Source organism: Urtica dioica, chromosome 1 (genome assembly GCF_054948205.1).
Source record: "Urtica dioica subsp. dioica isolate 48M chromosome 1, U.dioica_male_clone48M_v1_H2, whole genome shotgun sequence".
Classification (NCBI taxonomy): domain Eukaryota; kingdom Viridiplantae; phylum Streptophyta; class Magnoliopsida; order Rosales; family Urticaceae; genus Urtica; species Urtica dioica.
The window spans coordinates 60,507,766-60,532,651 of record NC_142756.1 but is presented as its reverse complement, the minus strand read 5'-3'; the positions used below and the strand labels follow the sequence as shown (position 1 = coordinate 60,532,651).

Genomic DNA, 24,886 nt, shown 5'->3' with positions numbered 1-24,886 from the left:
ACCTACTTACCTTTTCCAACAAGTGGTATTAGAGTGATTGTTCGAGTCTGATATCCTACGTGCTTCACTAACGAGTTGTGTCAGAACAATCGTTTGTGTCCGATACCCCCCCCCCCCTCGTTTCCCAAAAAGTGGTACCAGAGCGATTGTTCGTATCTGATACCTACTTGTTTCACCAACATACATAAGTATCCCAACGTCTCAGTAGCCTTTAACGAATGAGTCAAAGAACCCGGCGATATGGCCTAGAAGTCCATGATCACTTCAGGAATCAGATCAAGTCTCACTGTGACCATCATAGCGACCCTGGTTAGTGTGTCGTAAGGGTACTTAAATAACACATCAACAACCAAAGTCTGTCCAAGTCGTATAGTTACCATAAGTGGAGAAAGCTCCCACAAAGTGATCAACCTTCACGTGTGTTCCACATATATGATTTTAGATACAACTATCCATGCATGTATCAATCATCGACCATGTTTTAGCTCACCGCCCGAACTCAGATGTCCAGCATGTGATTCAGTTTAATGCAGAGGTTATGGACGATAGTTGTTATTGATTTAGATTCAAAAAATAACCCATTAATCATATTATACTAATAAAGTAAACTTCTTATCAAATTCAGTAATCATTCATGTTTATTTATTATCTTCAGTAGGCAATATTCCTAACATTTTCTTTGCATGAAAAGAGATTCTAACGCCACTTCTTGTTCCAACCTTTGTCAAAGCGAAGAGAGAATTAAATCTGAGAGTCTTAGAAACACACACATGATGCAAGACACATGATTTTCTCCGTGAAATTAGGGATAGTTGAGCTGTAGAGATTCAGAGAAACTGCAATAATATTTTTGGAAAAATCAACCGTCTCGCCAATTAGCTGACAAGTGTAGAGCTTATAAGCGTCATCGAAGAGACAATTGGGTCACCACATTCCATGAGCCCAAAATGTAACATAGGGCTTTAAATGATTACACCTGAAGGAACTAATGGGCCAGTCATAGAATAAGGCCCAATGCAAATAGGAGAGCCACACCATTGTTTGGTAATTAGGTCAAATGGGCCAATCGGAAACACGGGCCCATGAGGAAATACAGAAGATAACACTTAACCCGCTTCTGAGTCGAATGAGCCAATAAAAAAACGGGCCCATGTACAGGAAAACTGGCCTAGCCCCAGTAATTGCTACAATTTGATAACACATAAGCCAAGAGCAGAACGAAGAGATTCATAATGATTTGCGTCTAAGGCCTTTGTTAAGATATCAGCCAGTTGCTTATCTATGCGAACAATGCTCAAGGCTGATCTTCTTTTCTTCCACGAGTTCTCTAATGAAATGATGACGGATTTCAATGTGCTTTATCTTGCTGTGTTGAACCGGATTCTTGGAGATACTAATGGAACTCGTGTTGTCGCAATACAATGTTATGACATCTTGGGTGATATCATACTCAGCATGCATCTACTTCATCCATAGAAGTTAGGTACTGTTAGAGGTGTGAGCCTAATCGATGCCAAGGTGACGAGCTAACGTCTGGAGACCTTGCTGGTAAACCCCTTCTCGAGGGTCTTAGGGAGCAGAGCTCCTTGGGCAAAAATTATATTTTAAGGGTTATTAGTTGACGGTATTTTGTGAATTTCATGCATGTCTGTTAGCCTTAATGTTTTCTCTATAAAAACACTATGTGCCGATGTTCTTAATAGAGCACAAGAGAGTTGTAAATACATTTTCTCCCGAATTGGATTTTAGTGAGAACCTGCAGCGAAAAAATGGATGTAGTTTTCGCATTGAAAGTGAACCACTATAAATAATTGTGTGTTTTATTTTGTTCTTTGCGGATTTTGTTTTGTGCTTTATTATCCATCACAAATAGAAAAAGTCAATGAGACAAGGAAATCACTCAAGAGTTTGAGTGCTCACTCTGATACCAAGTGAAATTTTGTTTAAACAATGTCAAGATTTCGCACACCATGTAGAGTCAATGTATGCGACAACTAGAACTAATAAAATAGACATATAAATAAATAGACAGTGCGTAAATTAAATGAACTCGAGATGTGATAACCCAGCTTGGTGCAACGTCACCTACTCTAGGGGCAGTATGCCCAATTGGAAAGGAAATTCACTATATGAAAAGTAATACAAGTTCAACGATGGACTTATATGTGTTAGAGGTATGGAGCCAAATCGGCGCCGATGTGACGACTGAAGACCTTACATCGATGAAGCCCTAATGTTTGCCTAGAAATATCATATGCACCGATGTTCTTTGTAGAGTGCAAGTTAGTTGTAAACACATTTTCTCCCGATTTGGGTTGTGGTGAGAATTTGCAGCAGCAAAGTGGACGTAGTTTTTCGCATTGAAAGTGAACTACTATAAATCTGTGTGTGCTAATTTTATTCTTTGCGATTCTGTTTTCTGATTTTAGGTCGGATTTTTGTGTCGAATCCTAACAATATGAACAATCCCTTCTTCAATGCCTTTTACCCCGTGAATTTCAACTTAGACTCCCCTGGATCTGAGTTCCCATCACTTTCACTCTTAAACACTCTCCCAAGTATTTGGTACATTTCAATATCAATGCACATGAACAAGAAATCACGCAATTACAACACCCACGATAATTATCCAATACTCAATAGATCTTAAGATGTGTTTAAAGAATTACACCACATTAATCAAGCAATTAGCTTTCTAGTCCGCCGATCGTGCACGTCTAGAAACCCTAAAAGTATGAATGACTGCGTCATAGCTAGTAAGGGAGAACCGAATGGCTTTTATAGTAGAAAACATTTTTTAAAGTCAATATAGGGTTTTCTTACTCATACAGGCGCATATAAGCAATGCAGAAAGTCCTTCGCGAAACATTTTGGCAAAACGAAAAACTTGCCAGAAATACATACCAGCATACAGGAACAAGATGTTTCCCCACAAAGTGGAACATAATGCACGATATCTTTCCAAACAAACTTGCAGTAGAAAATAAGCCAGCAATAGGTGTAATCAACATATCTAATTATGGATAGCCACTTTATGCAATTCGTTCAAACTCAACACATGTAGCCCCTGCCTTACGTGGGCTAAACTAAACGAGTTATATAATGAAATTGAATAAGTCATGTCTTATTTATAGGTTAAATATAGTTATAGATTAGTGAAGTCATCCTATGATCCTGCAAGTTATAGAAGACAACCATTATAACGATGGATGAGATTTGTTTAAGAACCTCACCTTCTCATCTCGAAAAGTGTCAATGGGTTAAAATAAATCCTAACACAACACGAATAGGAGATTGCTGGTCAAGTTCACTTTTTATAATTGAGGATCAAATGACCACTACCCTCTGAGGTAAATATAAGATTGTCGGACGACTCTCGTTTTCTACAATGTAAAATATAGTTTTTGACAGACCTAACCTTCTATGGTCAAATTGAGAGGATTATGTACAATTGGGATGTAAATGATCTAGACTATTTGCTATTAAGTACATCGTTTAATTAATCCTTATGATGTAACGCATCGCAATCATAACTGATGGCCACAATGTAGATCAGCCTAAATTATGAGGTGCTACTCGAATTCAAGGATGTATTCTCGGCTCTTTTATTCATTCGTTCATAGTTACAGAATATGCATATATACTTATGTTTTGGGAGACCGGGGTATGATCAGCAGAGAAGAAAAATATTAAAAGTGAAATCCACCTCTTAATAAATAGACTCAGTGTTCACTTACCTAATACTCGATTCCTTAACCATTAGATTGCACGCACATTAGCACTATGAGTGAAAAAGGAATCTTTCACTCGGGAATCGGTGGAACTAGGGGCTCATATGTGTACGGACCGACTAATTTCACTCGATAGATACTTGTGGCGCTTCGCTAGCAAGTCAGCCTACTGGATGTCTGCAAGACAACATAAGATAATGATCAACCACGAAATAACATTGTAACGAGCTATTGGGACCACATCATTCACACACACAAGAACATATCGAAAAGCATACGAGTAAACAAGCCAGCAATCACGCAATCATTCATAGGGACCCGGCACGGAAATCACGGAAATAAAATTAGTCTACTTGTTCATTGATATCAAACGGGAAGGTTATACGGAAAGTTTGATATCCCTAGTGGTGGACTAGGGATTTTTGGCTAGTTCATCTCCTGCCCTTCCACCACTCTCCCCTAAAGAAGGAAAACGAACATTTGGCAAAATGACTCCAATAAACATTAAACAGGTTGAAGAACCGTACTAAATCCATAAGGGACCTGTGTGCAAATATTTTTTGGAGAGCAAAATAGGAGATCCCTAACAATATGTGATTCGATAATATAATGGTATGTTAGTAGAAATTGCAAGACCGTTTTGTTGAGAATTTATTTTCCCGCTCTTGAGAGGAGTTTTCCAACCGAACCATGGATCCTCTTTCAAATAGTCTAAGATCCCATTCTTATTACAACCCATCTAGCTATATAGGAAGACCCAATTAATGTTATTTTTTCTAGCTTCAGCAATGCCCAAGACTTTGCCGACTCCAACTTTTGATTCGAGGCTGGTATTAGTAAATTTAATTTTATTTCTAAATTATTATTAAATGGTGAGTATTTAATTTCAAGTTGGACCAGTATATTATTATGTTAAACTGACAAATAACGAAAACGAAAATTAACTAAAATTGCAACCCTTGCAAAAATAAATAAATAATAAATGTTATTTCCCTGGTCAAGTCAAACAAGGTGTGGTAAAAGAAAAGAAGAAGAAAAAGTCCATGCACCTTGGAAATAACTTATCAACTGCCATAATAACTATGCGGTCACGTATTCACTGAAACCCCCTTCTTGAGACTAACAATCTCACTTCCCAAACTCTAGAAATTTAGAAAAATAAATACTTTTTTTTTTTCCTTCCAATGTAGCATAGAGTGAAATGGCTAAGGAACTGCAAAGTGACTGCACAATATTGTCCCGGACTGGAAATATAAAATAAAATAGGACCCCGAATTCACACACACTTTCACAGTTTATATGACAGATTAAAGATTGAAGATGTCTGCAAATTTGTTGTTTAGTCCTTGACGTCTTTATCCCACCAGAGAATGATGATTGAGTGCACGTGTGGTAGGTCTGTCCACGTGCATCTGTTTTACTCACTCAATAATTGATTGATTTATATTCGTTGCTTTTCGCTCCTCTATCTTTCTCTCCCTACTTTTTTGACCCCCATTATATACTTTATACTCCGCTCATACCCTCTTGACTTTTGTCATCTTATTACCACATTGCAAATAGGATCTCTAGCTCGTCGTGAAATAAAAATTACACCTTCTTATATTTTCCAGTAATAGTGTGTTCGATTAAATCATTCTTCTTTTTATATTTCTAGCATGGAAAGCGTGACACTTCCGTCGTATGTTTTTGCGGATAAAAAAAAATGCGTGCACGATGTTTCATTTAATATATTTCTATATTTTTCTTCCATGTGACGATATTAACAGATAAAACAAATAACCTGAAAGTAACATAATTCGTTTGATTAGATAGAATGAACAGGTTAAAGTTATATATGGATAGAAATTCAAATTGGTTGAGTTGAGACAAATAAATAGTCCTTTAACTAGTCAAATTTTTCGCTTCTATATATATATATATTGTTTAAGGCTTATTCTGAGAGCAGAAAATTTAGAGTGTGGATAAGCATAAAAATTAAATTAAATAACGTGTCTTCTCCTTTTTATTGAGTAAATTGTGAAAGAAAGAAAATTTTGAAAATTTAGAGTGTGTAAATAATGCGGATTGTTGTAAATATGGGCTTGTGGAAGGAAATGCATTTCTATTTTTAAGAGGCACGGAATTCCGGGTTTGACTGGAATAAATTATTCCTTTCAATGTTGATCGGAATTCCACTAGGTTTGTAAATTGAATTTTCATTCTAAGTATATGGAAATGAATTTTCTTCCGATCATAAGAGTTTTTTTTTTTTGCACAATTTAGAGCCGTTGGATTTGCAACTGCCACAAATCCAACGGCTCATAATTTTTTTTAAAAAAAACATAAAAAAGCTTAATTATACGTGCAAAAGAGACCATTTCCAGTGAAAGGAAATGTTGCACTCACGTTTTCCCACGGAATTAATACTTCTGCTTCAATTTCAAGACCGGAATGAATGGATTTCCATCCCTCTTCCATACCATAAGCACAAAATTAGATAGATGTCATTTTCCTTTAAAATAGGAAGGGAATAAAAAAATCAAAATATTTCAGCGTTTATGCAAGTTTTCATTTTCCCTATCGATGCATGTGATTGAGACTTCTTTAGTTTAAGTTTTTTTTTTATGTTTTTCAGAAGTGAGACTGATTTTTATAGAAAGTTTTGATTTCTGATTACTAGATGATAGAATAACCACAAAAAAAATTAACAAATAAAAAAAAAAACTTATTATTTGAACACTCTTTCTCTTATCCTTGGTGCGATTTAGGGTTTCCAAAAATTTTCTTCATGGTTCATCTTTTGCTTCTCCCTAGGGTGTTCGGCCGCCGCCTTGGTCTAATTAGTGATGTGCCTCCGACCTAGGGGAAGCTTTGCCCGAAATGGATTTTCTTTTCAAGCCTCAAATAAAACTCATTTTCTCCAGATCTGTTCCACCATACCTCGTTGTTCGTTCTTTTCCTCCTACGTTGTTCTTTCTTTTCTCCGTGACTTCTTGGAGGTTGTTCTCTTCTGTTCTGAGTATTTTTGCATGTGTTCGTGGTGGTACAAAGTCTTCGATCTGTCTGTTGGCCACTAGTGGAGTTGGGCATTTTTCCGGTGGTGAAGCCAGCCATCATTGGAAGTACACTCGAGGTGACTAAAAACCCCAGAGACTTGAGTTTTTTGCTTCTCCCACATGTGGATTTTGATTTCCGATTCTCCGCCTAGAAGATTAATACCGATGTCGTCTTCCTTGATAATGCCAGATCCTCGGGCCAAGGCTCCTCTTTGGTGGTAAACCGAACTCGTTTGTCGTTCCCGTCAATTCGTTCTTTTTGTTCGCTTGATGAGGGGCTCTCTGGTGATGTTGAACGAAGACCACTTCCCATAACTCGTATCTTCATGAGTTCGATTCTGTTTGGGTAAAGAGTGGGAACGTGCTCGTGACATTTGTTGGAGGCTGTTTTGTAGATGAGGATTTATTTCGGTTGTTTTAGTTAGATTTATTTTAATGAATTTTGATTTTTGGCTGATTTTTTTCTTAAGTTAACTTCTAATTTCGGAGCTTTGTCCACTGTATTTTGGTGGGTTTTGTGTCTCGGAGATGGTTTATTTGTCTCTTGGGTTCGTCGTTTGGGTTTTATGTCAATCTTTTGGCAATACATACATCCGAACATCCTTCTCCATGGTTGGTGGTCCTCGAGCATTCTGGTTCATCCGTTAACCTCAGAGGGTACTATGGAAGAGCCAATTAATTGCTCGATTTTCTGTGTGGTTTATTTTTCGGTCATTGGGAGTTCTCACACCATGTGCATTCATTGAATTCTAGTATTGAATCGTTATTGTTTTGAGATCTTATACTTCTGGGCTGGAAGATGTTTGGTGTTTATACTCTTAGGTACTAAGCCATTTACTTAATGATTTTATCGCTTATTAAAAAAACAAAAAAAATATGTGTATGAGATTTGTTTGTCACCACAAGTGAATTAAGGGACTCAAAATCAATTTTCTTAGTCTTAAGGCTCCTTGAAATTTCGGACTTTTAGTATATAATAAAGAGAGGTAATATGACCGAGTGCCTTATAATAGTTTGAATGAATCAATGTGTATTTTCGGCCGAGACTACTTGTCTTATGTTTAAAACCAATTCAATGCACCTTATGTGTCCTTTATCCATCGATTATCGAGTGAAAAAATAACCTTATCATAGCCCCGAAACTTATATTCTATTTCACTTAGTCACCCGGCCAAATTTCAAATAGAAGTGATTTGAAATTAACCAAAGACTCCACCGAATACTTCATATGTCGCACTTAAAAGTTTATTAGGTGCGACATTAGGTGCGACAGAGTCGCACCGAAAAACCCGTCGCTAAAGGCATTAGGTGCGACATGTCGCACCTAATAAGTACACCTTTAGGTGCGACACTTTCAGGTGCGACATGCTGCACCAAATGCTCAAGCTATTTTCCTGCCAAATTTATTAAAATTGGCAGGTAAATTCATATCAGGTGCGACATTGTCGCACCTAATGCCGTTCCCGCCATTATATTCGGTGCGACAATGTCGCACCGAATATAATTTTTTAATTAAAAAAATTACAAAATTAGATAACTAAATAAAAATTCATTTAGAATTAAATAAAAATTAATTAACAAAATTCTAAATTAATTAGAAATAATATTCTGAAAATAGAATTCTTAATTAAAAATACAATTTCTTTCTAAAAAAGCGAAAAAATGAATTCCTAATTTTTTTTCCAATAAAACTTATCGATAGTAGAATTCCCTCTACCGAATAAGTTGCCAGAACTTCGGGAACCGCTTCCGCGTCCTCGTCCACCGCTGCCTGACGCGTTGTCGCTCGCTCCGCCGCTTCCGTAAGGACGGTCTCGCAAAAATCCGTAGAACCAGGCGTAGAACCCGGCGTGGAACCTAGCGTGTGCTGATCAGTCCAACCTGGTTGTGGTGCAGGCGGAGGTTGGGGAGTCGTGGAAGGCTGGTTATGCATCTGGCTAAGGAAGGCGATCTGTAGCCACATCTCTTGCAGCTCGGCTTGTTGGGCATCCATCTTAGCTCGCATCTCGGTAACCAATGGATCGGTCTGAGATGACGAACTTGACGAGCCTCTATCTAGCGTTTGGGCAACACCCAGCGATGACCTTGGGATCGAAGGCCCTAAACCGACTTCCCAGTCTCTGCGTACTCCCAAAACTTCACGCATCGCGTACATCTCCTCATCTTCTTGGGAGATCACGGTGTTTTGCTCCGCCGCTTGCCGTAAAATATCTATCGTTTGGGCGGTGATTTGATCCTTAAAAAAACCACAAAAACTTATCAGATAAGAATAATTTAAGTAATTAAATATAGTAAATAAAACAATTAACTTACGAATTGCGACTTCGCGAAGTCCGTCGTCCATGATCCCTTAGCGTCATGGTGTTTTTCTGACCATATCGCTAAAGTCGAGCCTATACTCCCATCTTCCCTTTGCTGTAATTTTTCAACATTAAAATATGAATCACATATATATTGCATATTAATATTAAGCGACTTACGTTCGTCGAGCGATGACCAAAAAAACTAAGCGACCTTTGTCTCGCCTTCGTCTTCTTCATCTTCGAATTTTCCCGGTTGCGGACAGATTTCGCATGCGAGACATAAATTCGTTAAGTTCAATTTTAAGAATTTCAAATAACCATCGGAAGTTCAACTCATACCTTATGCTCCGGCGAGTCGAACGTCTCTATTGCTTTCAAGCAGGCTTCCTGGTTGTAGCCTTCGGGAGTTTCATTTTTAGCGAGATCCTTACTCAAGCAAAATGTCTTGAAGAAGAGCTGCAGCAACCTCGACTTCTGGCCACGACGCATCCTCTTCGCATCGCGAATGATAGCCATATCAATCTCGTTGCGAATAGGATCTGCAGGCACAAGATCGCCACTGTCGGGATGTTCATAAACGAAGTGATACTCGTTATGAATCGAGTTCATAAGAGTCGTCACAGTCTGTGCATGCACATGATTCCAGTCTAGGAGGTCGACTGGATTGGTACTCTTGATCAGGTTTCCTAATTGGTTTTGGAACGTCTCGATCAACGGATTTTGCTCCCTGACGTCTTGGTAGAACGCATGCGCAGTCTGATCGTAGCGAACTGTGTTCGCTCCAGGGGTCCCAACACCAGCTCTCGCAGAAACGACGCTAGTCGTTGGTCCCCGCTTCTTCCTCGGCATCTGCGGGGGGTCACGCTCTCCTCCTGATGGGTCCTGACCTGAAGTAGACATCCTGCAAAATGAATTGTAGTTAGTATTTTTACTACGTAATTAGTATTCGACGACTATGGTTATTACATGGTGTTAGTCATTCATCGTTGTCACTCGATGTAATGTTAGTATCGACATCAACATCGTCTCCCTCAAAAACAGCGTACGCCTCATCTTCTTCATCCACTTCTTCATCATCTTCAACAACAGTAACAAGCTCGGTCGTAGCGGTTTTGTGTCGATGATTAAGACGGTCGATATTTGACAATTCTATTGTCAATGGAATCGATGCTGAAGTGGTCGGATCAACTTCAGGAATGTCCCATATCCCTCGTTGATTGCATTCCTGAACGATTTCCCATTCGCGACCCTTAACGAGATCTTGGATGTAAAACACTTGCTTCGCTTGAGTCGCGAGTATAAACGGCTCTTCTGTAAACCACTCTTTGGCGGTATATGAACTCGTTGCTCCGGTGGTCTTATCAACGTGCACTATATGTCCTGCATTGTACTTGTCACCATACCATATGCATTTGAACAGTACGACACGACAGTTATGTGTATAGTTCGGCACGACAGTTATCAACGTGCACTATACGTCCTGCATTGTACTTGTCACCATACCACACCATACCATGTTTTAACGTTCCAAGGTATCTCTCAATTGGGTACATCCATCGCATATGCACCGGACCGCCACACAACGCTTCATCTGGTAGATGAATTGCAACGTGAACCATGATCGTGAAAAAAGCTGGCAGAAATATATCATCTCAAGCTTACACAATATCTCAATGATTGAATCTTGCGCTTTTTCGAGATCGTCCACTCTCAGGGTTCTAGAACTGATCAACTTGAAAAAGTTGCAGAGCTCGGAGATCGTCTCCTGTATCGGTTTTGGCACAAAAATGGCGAATACCATCAGCCAATAACCTCTGCATGATCACGTGACAATCGTGCGACTTCAAACTTGTGAGCTTCCCGTCAGCAGTTACATTTTTCTTCAAATTTCCAGCAAGCCCGTCTGGGAATTTAACAGATTGGAGGAACTCGCTAAACCGTTGTCTCTGCTCAAGCGTTAACGTGTACGCTGCTGGCGGTTTGTACCACCCATTCCTTTATTGTCTCAAGTGCAGAGAAGACTTGATTTTCAAGTCCATCAAGTCAAATCTCGACTTCTCTGTAACATAGTTCTTCTTTTCCAAGCTGAGCATCGTCCCGAGAAGATTCTCGCACACATTCTTCTCTATATGCATGACGTCCATGTTGTGCTTCAACTCCAATTCTGACCAGTAAGAAAACTTATAGAAGATGCTCTTTTTGGTCCAATTCAATTCGCACTCAGCACGTTTTCATTTACCGACATTTTTGCCAGATGTCGTGGAGGAAACACTAGCCAACTGATCGAGTATGTCTTGCGCGGTCAACTTGACAGGTTTACGGCGCTTCTCGTGAAGATTTACGTAGTGATCAATGCTTTTCCTTAATCGGTGAGGCGTAGGCAAGAATCGACAGTGGTCATAGTAGACAATCCTGTTTCTAATTTTCATGGATGGCGTCTCAATGTTGCACGTGGGGCACGCAAGATACCATTGGCCACTCAATCCCGACAAATACGATCGAGCTGGAAAGTCGTTTATCGTCCATAGAAGCGCGGCACGCAACCGAAACACTTCATCGTTTGCCCCGTCTCGCACTTGGAACCCGGTATCCCACAATTCTTTCAGCTCTTCAACTAGTGGTTCTAAAAACACGTCCATGTCTTTTCCATGTGAGCTCGGTCCAGGTATCAAAAGCATCAGCATCAAGTACTCTTTTTTCATGCACAACCAAGGTGGCAAGTTCTACGCAGTTAGTACCACGGGCCATATACTATACGCTAGACCTATTTCCCCAAACGGGTTGAACCCATCAGAATCTAGTCCTAGACGTACGTTACGAGACTCTGCAGCGAAATTTGGGTATCTCTCATCTAGATTGTTCCACGTCGAACCATCCGCAGGATGTCGCAAAACGCCTTCTTCTTTGACGCGATCTCGTTCGTGCCACTGCATCTCAAGCGACGTGTGTCAAGAAGCGTACAATCGCTTCAATCGATCTTTCAAGGGAAAGTATCGTAATATCTTTTGTGATACATTCTTCCCGGTTGGCTTCCATGTGCTCTCATTGCAAATTGGGCAAACTTCTGCTTTCTCGAGATCTTTTCGAAATAACACACAATCGTTGATGCACGCGTCGATCATATCGTATCCCATGCCGAAACGCTTCAGCTTCGCCTTTGCCTCGTAGTGTTTTTTCGGAATTCGATTATCAATTGGATGAGACTTCCTCAAGAGCTGCAACAATTCTGTAAACGACTTGTTCGTCCAATGATTCGTGACTTTGATGTGCATCAACGAAACCAAGAACGACAAAGACGAAGACTCTTTGCATCCAGGGTACAATTCTGCTTCCAACTCGACGAACAAGTCTTCCACTTGCTCATCTGCACGCACTTCACTCGGAGTCGGATCCGTAAAATCGTCGAAGTCCTCGTGATCCATTATATCATGGAGAGCATCGTGCAATCCACCGACTCCTCTTTGGTTAGTCTCGATGGCATCTTCTACTTGGGTAAGCACATGACGTTCGCCGTGATGATACCATTCGGTGTATCCCCGGGTAAACCCCTTGTTCAAAAGGTGATTCTTTACGACCCCGATGTCCAGCCATCTCACGTTATTGCAATACTTACAAGGACAACGATAATGACTGTTTTCGATCGGGAGTTTACTTGCAACGCGGATAAACTCGTTAACCCCTGTTTTATATTGCAAACTCAACCGATTGTTCTCGGTAATCCAATCCCTACTTGGATTTGACATTCTTTTGAATGAGACGGGAAATTGAGAGATTAAAATGAATCGTTAGAATTCATTTTGTAAGAGTGAATTATTGACATTGAGAGGTAAAATTGAGAGTGAATATTTGAAATTTAAAGTGAATTGTTATGAAATTGAGAGTGATGAATTGTTAGGAAATTGAGAGATAAAAACGAATCGTTAGAATTCATTTTGTAAGAGTGAATTATTGACATTGAGAGGAAATTGAGAGTGACTCGTTAACATTTGAAAGATTCGAGAGCGAATTTGTAAGAGTGAAAGAGAAATTGTGAAAATTATGTATTAATTTGAAAAAATGGTTAGAATTCGTTATATTATTGAAAGAGTTAATTTTTTTTACAAATACTTATTATTCTCTCGAAAATTCGGCAGAGTTTCCACTAAAATATTGACTAACCAAAATCTGCAATTAAAAAAAAACACATACATAACCAACCAGGACTATCAATTAACATACTAAATAATATATCGAGCCTCCGTAACTCGGTTGCAATAAATTTTCAATAAGTTTAAATTAAATTTAACATATTACTAATTCAATAAATTACAATCAAATTACACTAAACATGTTACATTAAATTACACTAAACATGTTACTAATTAATTTAATATGTTAATTTTAACTTAATTAATCTAATCTAACATATTACATATTATTAAAAGTAATCAACTTAATTAATCTAATCTAACATATTACATATTATTAAAAGTAATCAACTTAATTAATCTAATCTAACATAGTAATCAACTTAATTAATCTAATCTAACATATTAGATATTATTAAAGTAACTAACCTTTTCCGAGGCGACGAAGAGGCAACGAGCTACGGCGGGGGGCTGCGAGTGACCAAGCTACGGCGAGGTCGGGCACGGGCAGCGGGGCGGGAGGGCGGTGGAGCAGCGGGGCACCCCATGTCGCACTGGATATGAAATCCCAAACCCGAAAAATTTCGGGGGAATATGTCTGACAACTTTAAATTTTAAAACTATTAAGTGCAACAGTAGTCGCACCTAATGGTATTTGGTGCGACTCTGTCGCACCTGGAGATATTAGGTGCGACAAAAAACGTATCAGGTGCGACAATTTTGCACCGGATACCACTAAACAATAGCGAACTTTTTAATTATCTGGCGGAGTATCCGGTGCGACATGTCGCACCTAATATTGGCTTAGGTGCGACTATTAGGTGCGACATGTCGCACCTAATACCCTTCCGCACCCAATATGTTAATTTGTAGTAGTGGTATTGAATATTTTTCAACGTTTTCCCTTCATAAATATCATGAAATAAGCACATGAGAATTATAAAATTATCACATTCTAATTATTATTTTCTTAAAATCGTTTGTTGTTTATGGATAAGCGCAGCATTCCAGGAGAGATATATAGCTATGTATCACAATACTCAATGAGATCGCTCAATGATTACTAAACTTAGTTAATTTATTCACACTATAAAAAAATGAGGTGATATACATTGTATTTCAATAGACATGTTCATGAGTTACATATCTATGACAACTCATAACTCCAACATTACTATTTCATTTCACCAACTGCTTAGTCAAAAGTTCACTGAAAAGAACTTTTAATTATTATCTCATTATATATAGATAAATAGCAATAACAAGTTATGTTTCATCTCATGGTTGAGGTTAAACATGAGTATATTCATATATAGTGACTTTAAGATGTTGGGTGGTAAATGAGTTTAACTCTATGTCTTGGGTAGTGCATTGATCTTATTCAACATCTCCATAAGATGTCTAGGAAATATTATAGGGTCTCAACTCTCTATATTTCATATAACAAGCTCTCGTAACAACAATAAGAGTGATACAATTTTCCATTTGATCATAAGTTTATGATTAAGCTCCATACCCTCACTTCAAAGGAGTGGTGAATAATGCGTGAATTCTTCTTCGGTTGAGGTCGCGAAAGACATGCCTGCTTCGGTGTCCTCGCAGCCGTGGATGAGTATATTCATATATAGTGACTTTAAAGATGTTGGGTGGTAAATGAGTTTAACTTTAAGTCTTGGGTAGTGCATTGATCTTATTCAACATCTCTATAAGATGTCTAGGAAATATTATAGAGTCTCAACTCTCTATATTTCATATCACAAGCTCTCGTAACAACAATAACAGTGATACAATTTTCCATTTGATCATAAGTTTACGATTAAGCTCCATACCCTCACTTCAAAGGAGTGGTGAATAATGCGTGAATTCTTCTTCGGTTGAGGTCGCGCGGTATGATAAAAATTAATGTAGATGCTTCATTTAAACTTGAAATCGCGGCTGTAGGTGGTGGGTGCTAGAAGTCATGGTGAGGAGGTTAGGTGGCTTTGGAGGAGCAAAGTGTTAGCAAGCTCTCCAATGGAAGCTAAGATGAAGGTAGTCTTTTTGGAAATGCTTATTGCGAAATTCAAAGGAGTGCAGAATGTTATTTTGGAAGGGGACAACAAGAGCATCATGGCGAGCTTGAGAGTCTCTAAGCAATGTCCGGTTTGGTTTATGTTGTCTTTGTTTTTAGATATTCTAGAATTGTCAAAATGGTTTGATGTTATTCATTTTGTCTGGACTAAAAGAACAAACAATGTTGTGGCTCATGAACTTTTTAAATGGGCGTACAATTCTATGGAGTTTGGTTTTTGTTTTGTTAGGGATTCTCCGCCTCCTGTGTGGAGAGCTTTGACCGGCGATTGTTGGGCTTTCATAGATGCAATGGATGCTCTTTCCTCGCCCATCTCTCCCTCCCGGGTTTGATGGATAGGTTTTATGATGCCCATTTTCAAAAAAAAAAAAAAAAGTGTTGTTATGCAAGTCTACATTTGATCGATTTTTTTCTTTCACAAGAGCATTCTAGCACAAAAACCTCACAATGCATAAAAAGGCCTCCAAGGGCATATTTTTTTTATTTTCATAGGGGAAGAAGAGCTGGATGACTTCATTAACGTTTCTGAGAAGATCATAGTCGAAGATATTCATATCATAACAATTTGAAAACAAATGTTCGATAAAATAGAAACCTTCAAAAAAAATTTAAATAGATCATATCTTGCAAGATCTATTCGGGCCAATCAATATGTGTCACACATGTTTCATGATATCTTGGATATTTTTTTATGAAGCATTACTAAGCTAATTCACATGAACAAAGATTTCTAATCAATTTGTTCAACATATCCAAACAAAAAGTGAAAATAGTAAGGAACCAATCTTGTTCTATCGATTTTCATGACTTTCAAAACACAATAACTCTTATTTTTCACACTCACAATTTTCATTTTCAAAATGATTTTAATTTTCCTTATCGTCAGAGCTCATAGCATAACCTAATTCCAAAAAATATAATACAAATAATTAAGAACACATCATGTATATATATAGTGAGAGAGAGAGAGAGATGAGACATGGATTTTAATCAATACTTAACTAAAATTAGGTGGTAGTTATTTTAATTAGTTTAAAAAATGGTAACAAATACTTAACTAACTTTTTTAGCGTATGTTTTGCACTTTAAAATAAAATAAGAAGAAAAAAGTGTTTAATCAAGATTAATGAGTAATTAATCAGTTTAATTCATGGATGTTAAACTCTTGAAATAGATTGAGATAATATGGTCATTAAGGAGGCATTTCAATTCAGGTCTCTTTCAAAGGGACGATTGGGTCGAATGCTGTCAAACTACAGAAGACGTTTTGAAAGTCCGAGAGGTTTATGTTATCGCTAAAAATTGAACAACGACGGTTCGACCCAAGATCGGATCAAGCCGGACATGCGGAACTCGAAAGTCACGAGTGTTGCTCCTCCAGCTCAAGAAAGTTCTTCGTTCATCACGGAGACCTGAGAGAAAGAAGAAGAAGAAGAAGAAGAAGAAGAAGAAGAAGAGTTAAAAGGGCGCAGGCGATGCCTCTGGCACGCGCTCCGACGCTCAAAATTAGTCTTATTGCTATGAATGAGGTGTGGGTACCAATATTCTTTGAGAATATTTTAGGAGATTTGTGCTCGATTAGAAAAAACTGTGTGTGGAAGATCCCTGGCAGCGTTGAAGAACTCTATAATTGAGTAATTTGTATTTTGAAAAAGTTACTTATTCCTATGAGTGAAGGGTTTATTCGTAGGTGAAGGAAGGCTGAAAAAACCTCCCTTGTCGAGTGCACGGGTGCGCGTGCGCTTGTTGTTGTGCGGCGTACGCACCTCGTGATGAACGTGGGCTGGTGTGCCCTTGTTGTTGTGCGGCGTACGCACCTCGTGATGAGAGGCGTGCGCGAGTGAGTTATTTAGGCGCACATCTCCAGACAACGTGTGCGAGCATGGGCTCGACTTGGGCACATATTGAAAGGGTTTTTGACTCTTTTAGGCCCATGATGGACTTTTCAAGGGCTCGGCCGACAATAATTTTTTCATGGTCGAGGTTTCTTTGGCTAATTGATGACTTGATCTTGTGGATCACCTTTATTCATTATTTATTTGTGATATTTATGTTACGTGGCAATCGGTCAAGATTTTACCCAACAACAACGGTTAATACATTATATATGTTCACATAATTTCTTAAATCAATTAAAGATTTCAAATCTGAAAAGGAGATGTAGTCTAACTAATTAAATATTATTCAATTTTCAAAATGAAAAAGGAAAAACATGAAGTAATAGTTTTGCTTTGCAAAGTGGTTATTGGCTTTAAAATTGAATAGACACGCTAATAATTCATGGATAACGTACATAGCTTTTTGTTTTTTTTTTTTTTTCCCTTTAGGCAGCAAGCAAAGCAGGCACACCAAATCATTCACAAATATTTCATGGAGCAGACTAATAATAATAGGAAAAAGAAAAAGAAGAAAAAATTAAATGCATGAATGTATCGATATAATCCTTTACTTGTTGCCAAAAGGAATGCCATAGTTAGTGCATATCTTGGTGTGATGGAGGGTTCAATAATTTAGAGGCCAAATAATGCTTACGATGCCCATTCTGGCAGATAACAACAAAATACAGGCCCTCGTGCAACTGGGGGTTTCAATGTACATCACAATCTTTTATTTTTATATTTAAATAATAGTGAAGCAAATTAAATGAAAGGGTATATATGTGAGCATGCATGTGTGTGCATGCGTGTGGGTAGACATTCCTTCTCGCTTTTCTGACCCCACATCATGGCCTATCAATAATAATAATAAAAAATTCTCTCTCCGCAATTATCATTATATACATATGTATATATATATATATATATATATATCTATATATATGTGTGTGTGTGTGTGAAACAAGGTAGTTATTTCCTAAGCCGACGTGTGATATAGTAATTTCCACCTTGATCGTTTCGTCAATTAGTTATATATATGCGCGTTATAGTTATATCATTATTTGCCTGTTGGTTTTTGTTAAAAATATATCTCACTCACCTAATGTATAAGACAAATATCAGCATACGCTCTCAAGTCAGACTTGCAAGGGAAAAGAAAAGTCAAGACAATTATTTGGTGTCAAATGATTTCAAAATGGTGTCGGCAAAATTTCTCTCTCAAAATATCAATCATTAGAATTTAAATTTAAAGCTCACTAAATCTTCGGATAGTTAAGAGTTAAAACCTATTATTTAAAGGGTTAACCGAATTTTCGGTTAACCGATTTTCGGTTTTGGACCAATTCGGTTCGGTCATTGGTCCAAAATTTTCAAAACCGAAAATTCGGTTTCGGTTTTCAAATTGGTCCAAAACCGAACCGAACCGAACCGATTTCACCCCTACTGCCAAATATCACATCCAACACCATAATCCATACTTGTATCATCAGAAAGATATATATGTATATATAGATAGATAGATATATATATATATATATATATATATATTTGTACATATCCAATTGGCAGAATATGTTAGAATTAGTTTCTAGTAGTGCGTCATCCGATAATAATTGGTACAGAAATTTCATGTCTGAAAATCTTAAATACATATTATAGAAAAGTTTCGATTAGTAACATAAGGCTCTTAAAATTTTTATGTAATTATATATACTTTTAAATACACTTTATCACAAATAGCTGTTTTTTTTTTAAATCACACAAATAGCTATTATACATGCAGTTTCTGACCATTGGATTAATTGTGTGCTCTTTTGCAAAGTAGTATGACATATATATAAAAAAAAAAAAATAGATAATTAATCGACTAAAACATTTGAAATTGTTATATAATCGTCGTTTCGTAAATTTTAAATAAATAATCATAAAAATGACGTGATATTCTTGATTTATCCTTTCATTAAAATAAAAATAGGTATTTACATCAATTTATAAATATAAAAAGTTAAAATTGAACGAGCTTTTAGCTAAAGATGGTTTGTGAACAAACTGACCTTTTCATGTCAGTAAGGAAAAAAAAAAAAATTATGTCACGCTTTTTCATTTGATAACTTTGGAGGTTCAAAGTTTGAACCATTAAGACACACAACTTTCCAGAACATATACTCTGCTATACATATATACAATCTATTATTAATATAGCTTTAGGAAGGTTATCACATCTCATAATATGAACTATGATTTTTCAACCATAAAATATCGGAAAAGATGGTATACCAATATGAATACCACACAAATAGATATACATGCTCGATATTAATTAATAATAAATAAATAAAAGAAGGAAGAAAATTTTGAAAGGGGGTTATTGATTAATTTGTGAAACGCATCTTTTGTGTCAAATCCCTTTCGAAGGATCGTCCATTTGATTCACTATTTTCTTCAAGTCATTGTCCAAACCAACTTTTGAGTCACTTAAAGACAAACCCATCAGCTTTGCGGAGGAAAGTCAAGAATACAAAACGAGAACTAAATCACCAAATAAATTACAAAGGCACAAAACCTCATATCATATGTCTCGTTTACAATTGCACAAAAAAGAAAAACACTATATATATATGGTGATTAGACCGGCCTATCATCATGTACATCTACTGTACGGAGCTTCCTCGTAAATAAATATATAAAAATTTATGAGCATGCATAGATATAGATAGATATATGAAACCCTAGTACGGCAATAGCACACGCACATACACTAGAACTTTGATAGTAGCCTAACTTGGTTGTATTCTTTCAATGCATCTAATTGTGGGTCACAACATAGAAAGATAAATCTGGCATTATACTATATAAATGTGTGACATGTTTACGTGTCTGAATTATTGATATACCTTACATTTTATTTGATTTTAAAGCCATTTTTATTTGTGGTTCATCACTAATTTTTCGTATAAGAGTAGACGTGGCTGGGAATTAGTCAGGGGTTGATGAGGGCTCCAACCGTAGTTGGATTTCAGACTTGCGAACATAATATTCCTTTTTAATTGCATAATCGTATACAAAACAAAGTTAGAACGAGATAAATGAGAATAATCTAAAATACGATATGGTAATTATAAATGTTTACGTATCTTCTCTTTTTTTGGCTATGATGTGAATTAAACACATGTTAATAGAATATTTAGAAATTGAGAGATATGTTTTGTTGTGAGACTATAATAGATCTCTTCGATTGAATTTGGAACCAATGAGTTGAGAAATATATATAGATAAAGAGAATAACAATATTAGAGATTCTTCCAAAAGCACGATTATTTGGTAGTTTTTTTTTTCTTTCCATTATTATCTATATAAGCCATTTATTTTAAAATTATGACAGTATATATCATTATAAACAACTTTTTCGTGACATTTTATTATTTTAAATATAATTTTTTTATGACATGTGTCAAACTTCAAATGACTCCTATTAACTAATGAGAAAACACTATCAAACCGTTATACTTTGAAATAATCCCATAATATATATATATATATATAGGTTATATACAAAGAAATATAACCTATATATATATATATATATATATATATATATATATATATATATATATATATATATACACACACACACGCACAAGCACGATGCCAGTTATTGCTCATGAGTGCTATAGCCTCCTTCAATTTAATCTCTTGCACTTTTTACTAAATTTTTTATTTTTCTCTAAAAAAAATTACCTTATTTATTTATAAATTAGCTCCTTTCTGAACCTTTTTTTTTTTTGTATATTAACCCCTCTTAATCTAAAATCCAGACTTTGTCTGCACGAAATTACTTTAAATTTTTGTTATTTTGTTGAAATGTTTAGGCGAAAAGCATTTCAAGGTTTCAAGTTCAACATCTTACTTTAACCATTTTGAAAAACAAAAAATAAAATAAAAGAATAATCATAATGAAGAGTCAAGACATGGACTGTGATTTATTGCATGCATTTCATATTCGATAAGTGTGACATATTTTTTGACCTCCATAGTAATGTCTAAGATCTTCTCAATGAAAAGAGATTGATATGAAGACGATGTTCCTCATTCACGCTGTTTGGACCATTTGCTTTAAATTACAACAGGCTACAGAGAGATATGTACTTCCCTACTCTATATATTGTCAATAACTCTCTCCTTTAACTGCTAAAGACAATCTTTTGCACACAAATCAATGCACAATTCATTTTTTTAATTATTAAAATTAATTAATATACATACTTGATCTCCCGAAGATTCTTAATGACTGACCCACATCGAAGTCTTTTACAACTTTAAAGAGTCTAGTTAATTTTGTGAGCTATATATAGTCTGCATTCCTACAAAAGATGACACAACACTAATGTTGCATGAAAAACGCCATACATACGTTTTTACTCCGGAATTGTTGGTTCAACTTTAGCATTGAAAAAAAAAATGTATCATAAATAATTTGAGATAGTTTCTTTTTAAACTACTTATTTATATATATTATATACCAGCACGAAACTAGTAAAAAGTCGGAGTGAGCTATAAACCCCCTTTAATTTTTTTAAAATTTTTTTTTTTGTATTTTTTGCTTGTTTCTGTTTTTTGTTTTTTTTTTTTTTTTTTTTTTTACCTTCAAAACTTACAAATCAGCTTCACTCAATTTTTTTTTCGCAAATTAATCTCCTTTAACTTAAATTTTTGGATATATATATATATTCCAAGGGACAACTCTTCGTTTTTATACTTTAACTCAGAACTAATTTTCATTTTAAGAGGTATGTATAGCAACTACAAGTTAGCACATTTTGTCTCAACTCCTTGATTATTTGTTTAATTCGCTTGGTTTTTTAAAAAATTAACTCAAATAATCAATATTTATTTTCTTACACCCTGAGAGTTGAAATATATATATATATATATATATATATATATATATATATATATATATATATATGCGTGTGTGTGTGATAATTTTCGCAAAAGGTTCATGTACGTGAGAGACTAAGAAAGTTAAGATATGTAAGGATATCAATTTATTAAAGATACCTAGATGATATCAATGGTAAAACTCAACCCTTAATTTATAATATCAATTCAACTTAATTCAGTTGTGTAACATTATTGAAAAGGGTGATATATGGAATATGTATATACGTATAAAAGATCGTATACTATTGGTATTTGAATCACAAGACGATTGTGCACTAATTTCGGAACAGGTATAAAGCAAAGTTGTGGTACCCGGTTGGTGGAATGTACATGTTTACGGCAAAAAAATTCCAATCATTGAAGGAAAAGGGTCAATATTTTCATCATAACGAGCTAAGCATATATATTATTTTTCTCTTTTGGCTTTTGAGCTTTCATAACAACGAAGCGAAACTCCAAAAATATATCCAATGATGTGATTAGTTGAAAGCTAAGTATTTATCTTATTCGCATGCAATTAATGACGCATCGTCAATAGTAATTAAGCTATAAAGTTCGACCCAAAAATATCAATTATTTCAGGAGTCAATAGCCCTTATCTCATTCTCACCTATGCCTCCAAAAAATTCCTGTATTAGGAACATTGTTTTTGATCGACATACTTGGGCTATTTTAATATATATATATATATATATATATATATATATATATATATATACATATATATATATATTATAAGTTGAAAATCTGAATATATCGATTAGGTCCAAATTTATGCCGAGCTGCCACATAACGATACCGATTAGATTAGTCATGTATCATACCGAATGAGAAACAAACAACCATAAGTTAAGATCACACAACCCTTAAACAGAACCGATAATATCAAAAAAGTTAGCAATTACAATAAGACTAGTCAAAATCGAACGTTTACAATAGCCACGTAAATAACAGATAACCGTCAATTGACCACACAGTCCAGACAATTATATATCAAAATAACTCTCTCACAGATACACACAAAATAAATGGTTACCAGCATAACCTTTAGACTGTGGATCTGAACATCCTACATTCCAAACAATCCAAGGACTATAAAAGACAAGCAAAGAGATGAAAATGTTGGCTATACTTCTCACCTATCATTAGCACCCTCAACATCTATCTATTATACAGAATATTCGACCTAAATCTTCATGTAGTCGATGTATCTAGCCCGCATGTTCTAGTCGCCGTATTATGATCGGTATATATGGATTTTTACTGAGACAAATATTGAGAAGTGTAGAGAGTGCAAGAAGATTGACCACTAACTAACAAGATCAGGTAAATAACTCTTTGATGGACAAAGGATAAAAACAACCATTGATACTCCATGTAGAAGAAACAACGAAAGATTGTTAAGTTCGCAACAAAATCATGAAAAGAACCTATTAGGAGCTTTCATGGTGAAAAATAGAGCGGGAAGGCAAGAAATGCCTTTACAAAAATACTTAGCACATTGGAGAGATTTATCACAATTCAACGGAATAAAAATCATATTAACCAAGTAATTGTATAATTTATGTACTTTGTCATAAAATCACAAACATGAAGTGAAGTGGATGATTAACGAACTAAAAATCTATTACTGCCACATTCCTTTTAAAGAAAAAATAGATAAATACAATACCAAATATTTGATATATGATTAACGAAGTATTCTTAAGACACTTAAGAGATATTTTATGAATAGAAAATATCTACTCAAAAGGAATGAGTGGAAGACTCTTAAGTGAAATTCCATGCATGAGACGTAACAAAGTTTATTCGGACTTTATAGTCTCTATTCGGTGTAGATAAAATTTCATGATAGAAAGTCTCTACTCAAAACGAATGATTAGAAGATTACTAGAAATTTCATGAGTAAAAATTATATACTCAAAAGGAGCGAATATAAGATTTCATATGAATACAAAGTCTCTACTCAAAATGAAGGACTAGAAATCGCTTAAATGAAATTTCATAAATAGAAAGTCTGTACTAAAAAGGAATGAGTAGAAAACTCATAAGTGAAATTTCTTGTATAAGACTTAACAAAATATATTCGGCTTTACAATCTCTATTCAATATAGTACGAATAAAAGAGAGATTTAAAATTTCATGAAGAAATGAGTAAACACATCTAAGTGAAATTTCATGAATAGAAAGTCTCTACTCAAATATGAATGACCAGAAGACACCAAAGGGAAATTTATTGAATATAATATGTGTAGTAAAAAGGAATGAGTAGAACATGCCTAAGTGAAATTTCTCATATAAAAGACAACAAAGTCTATTTGGTACTTTACAATCTCTATTCGGCATAGCACGAATAAACGAGACGGATGAAATTTCAAGAATTGAAAGTCTCTATGCATAAGGAATGAGTAGGAGCCTACAAAGTGAACTTTTTCCAATAACAGAGTCTATTTGGCACTTTATATTCTGTATTTGGCATAGTACGAATATAATAAACTTAGATGAAATTTAACAGATAGATAGTCTCGACATAAAATAAATGAGTAGAAAATACTTAAGTAAAATTTCATGAGTTAAGAGTCTCTACTCAAAGGGAATTAGTAGACGCCGCCTACGTGAAATTTCATGAATAGAAAGTCTGTACTCAAAATGAATGAGTAGAAGACTCCTAAGATTTCTCGTATATGACTTAACAAAGTCTATAATGTAGTTTATAGTCTATGTTCGGCATAGTACAATAAAAGAGGCTTAGATTAAATTTCATGAATATAAAGTCTCTACACAAAAGGAATGAGTAG

The 24,886-nt window shown here is 35.7% G+C and overlaps 1 protein-coding gene across 1 annotated transcript in view; it reads left to right on the top strand.

Moving 5' to 3' along the window:
- LOC149408350 (uncharacterized) overlaps positions 1–24,886 on the top strand; it is a 40,075-nt gene that overhangs the window by 14,367 nt on the left and 822 nt on the right. The window contains exons 5-6 of the mRNA XM_089625195.1: positions 15,141–15,341; positions 15,500–15,596. Coding sequence (XP_089481321.1) covers positions 15,141–15,341; positions 15,500–15,596 — 298 coding nt within the window. The remainder of the gene's footprint in view (positions 1–15,140; positions 15,342–15,499; positions 15,597–24,886) is intronic.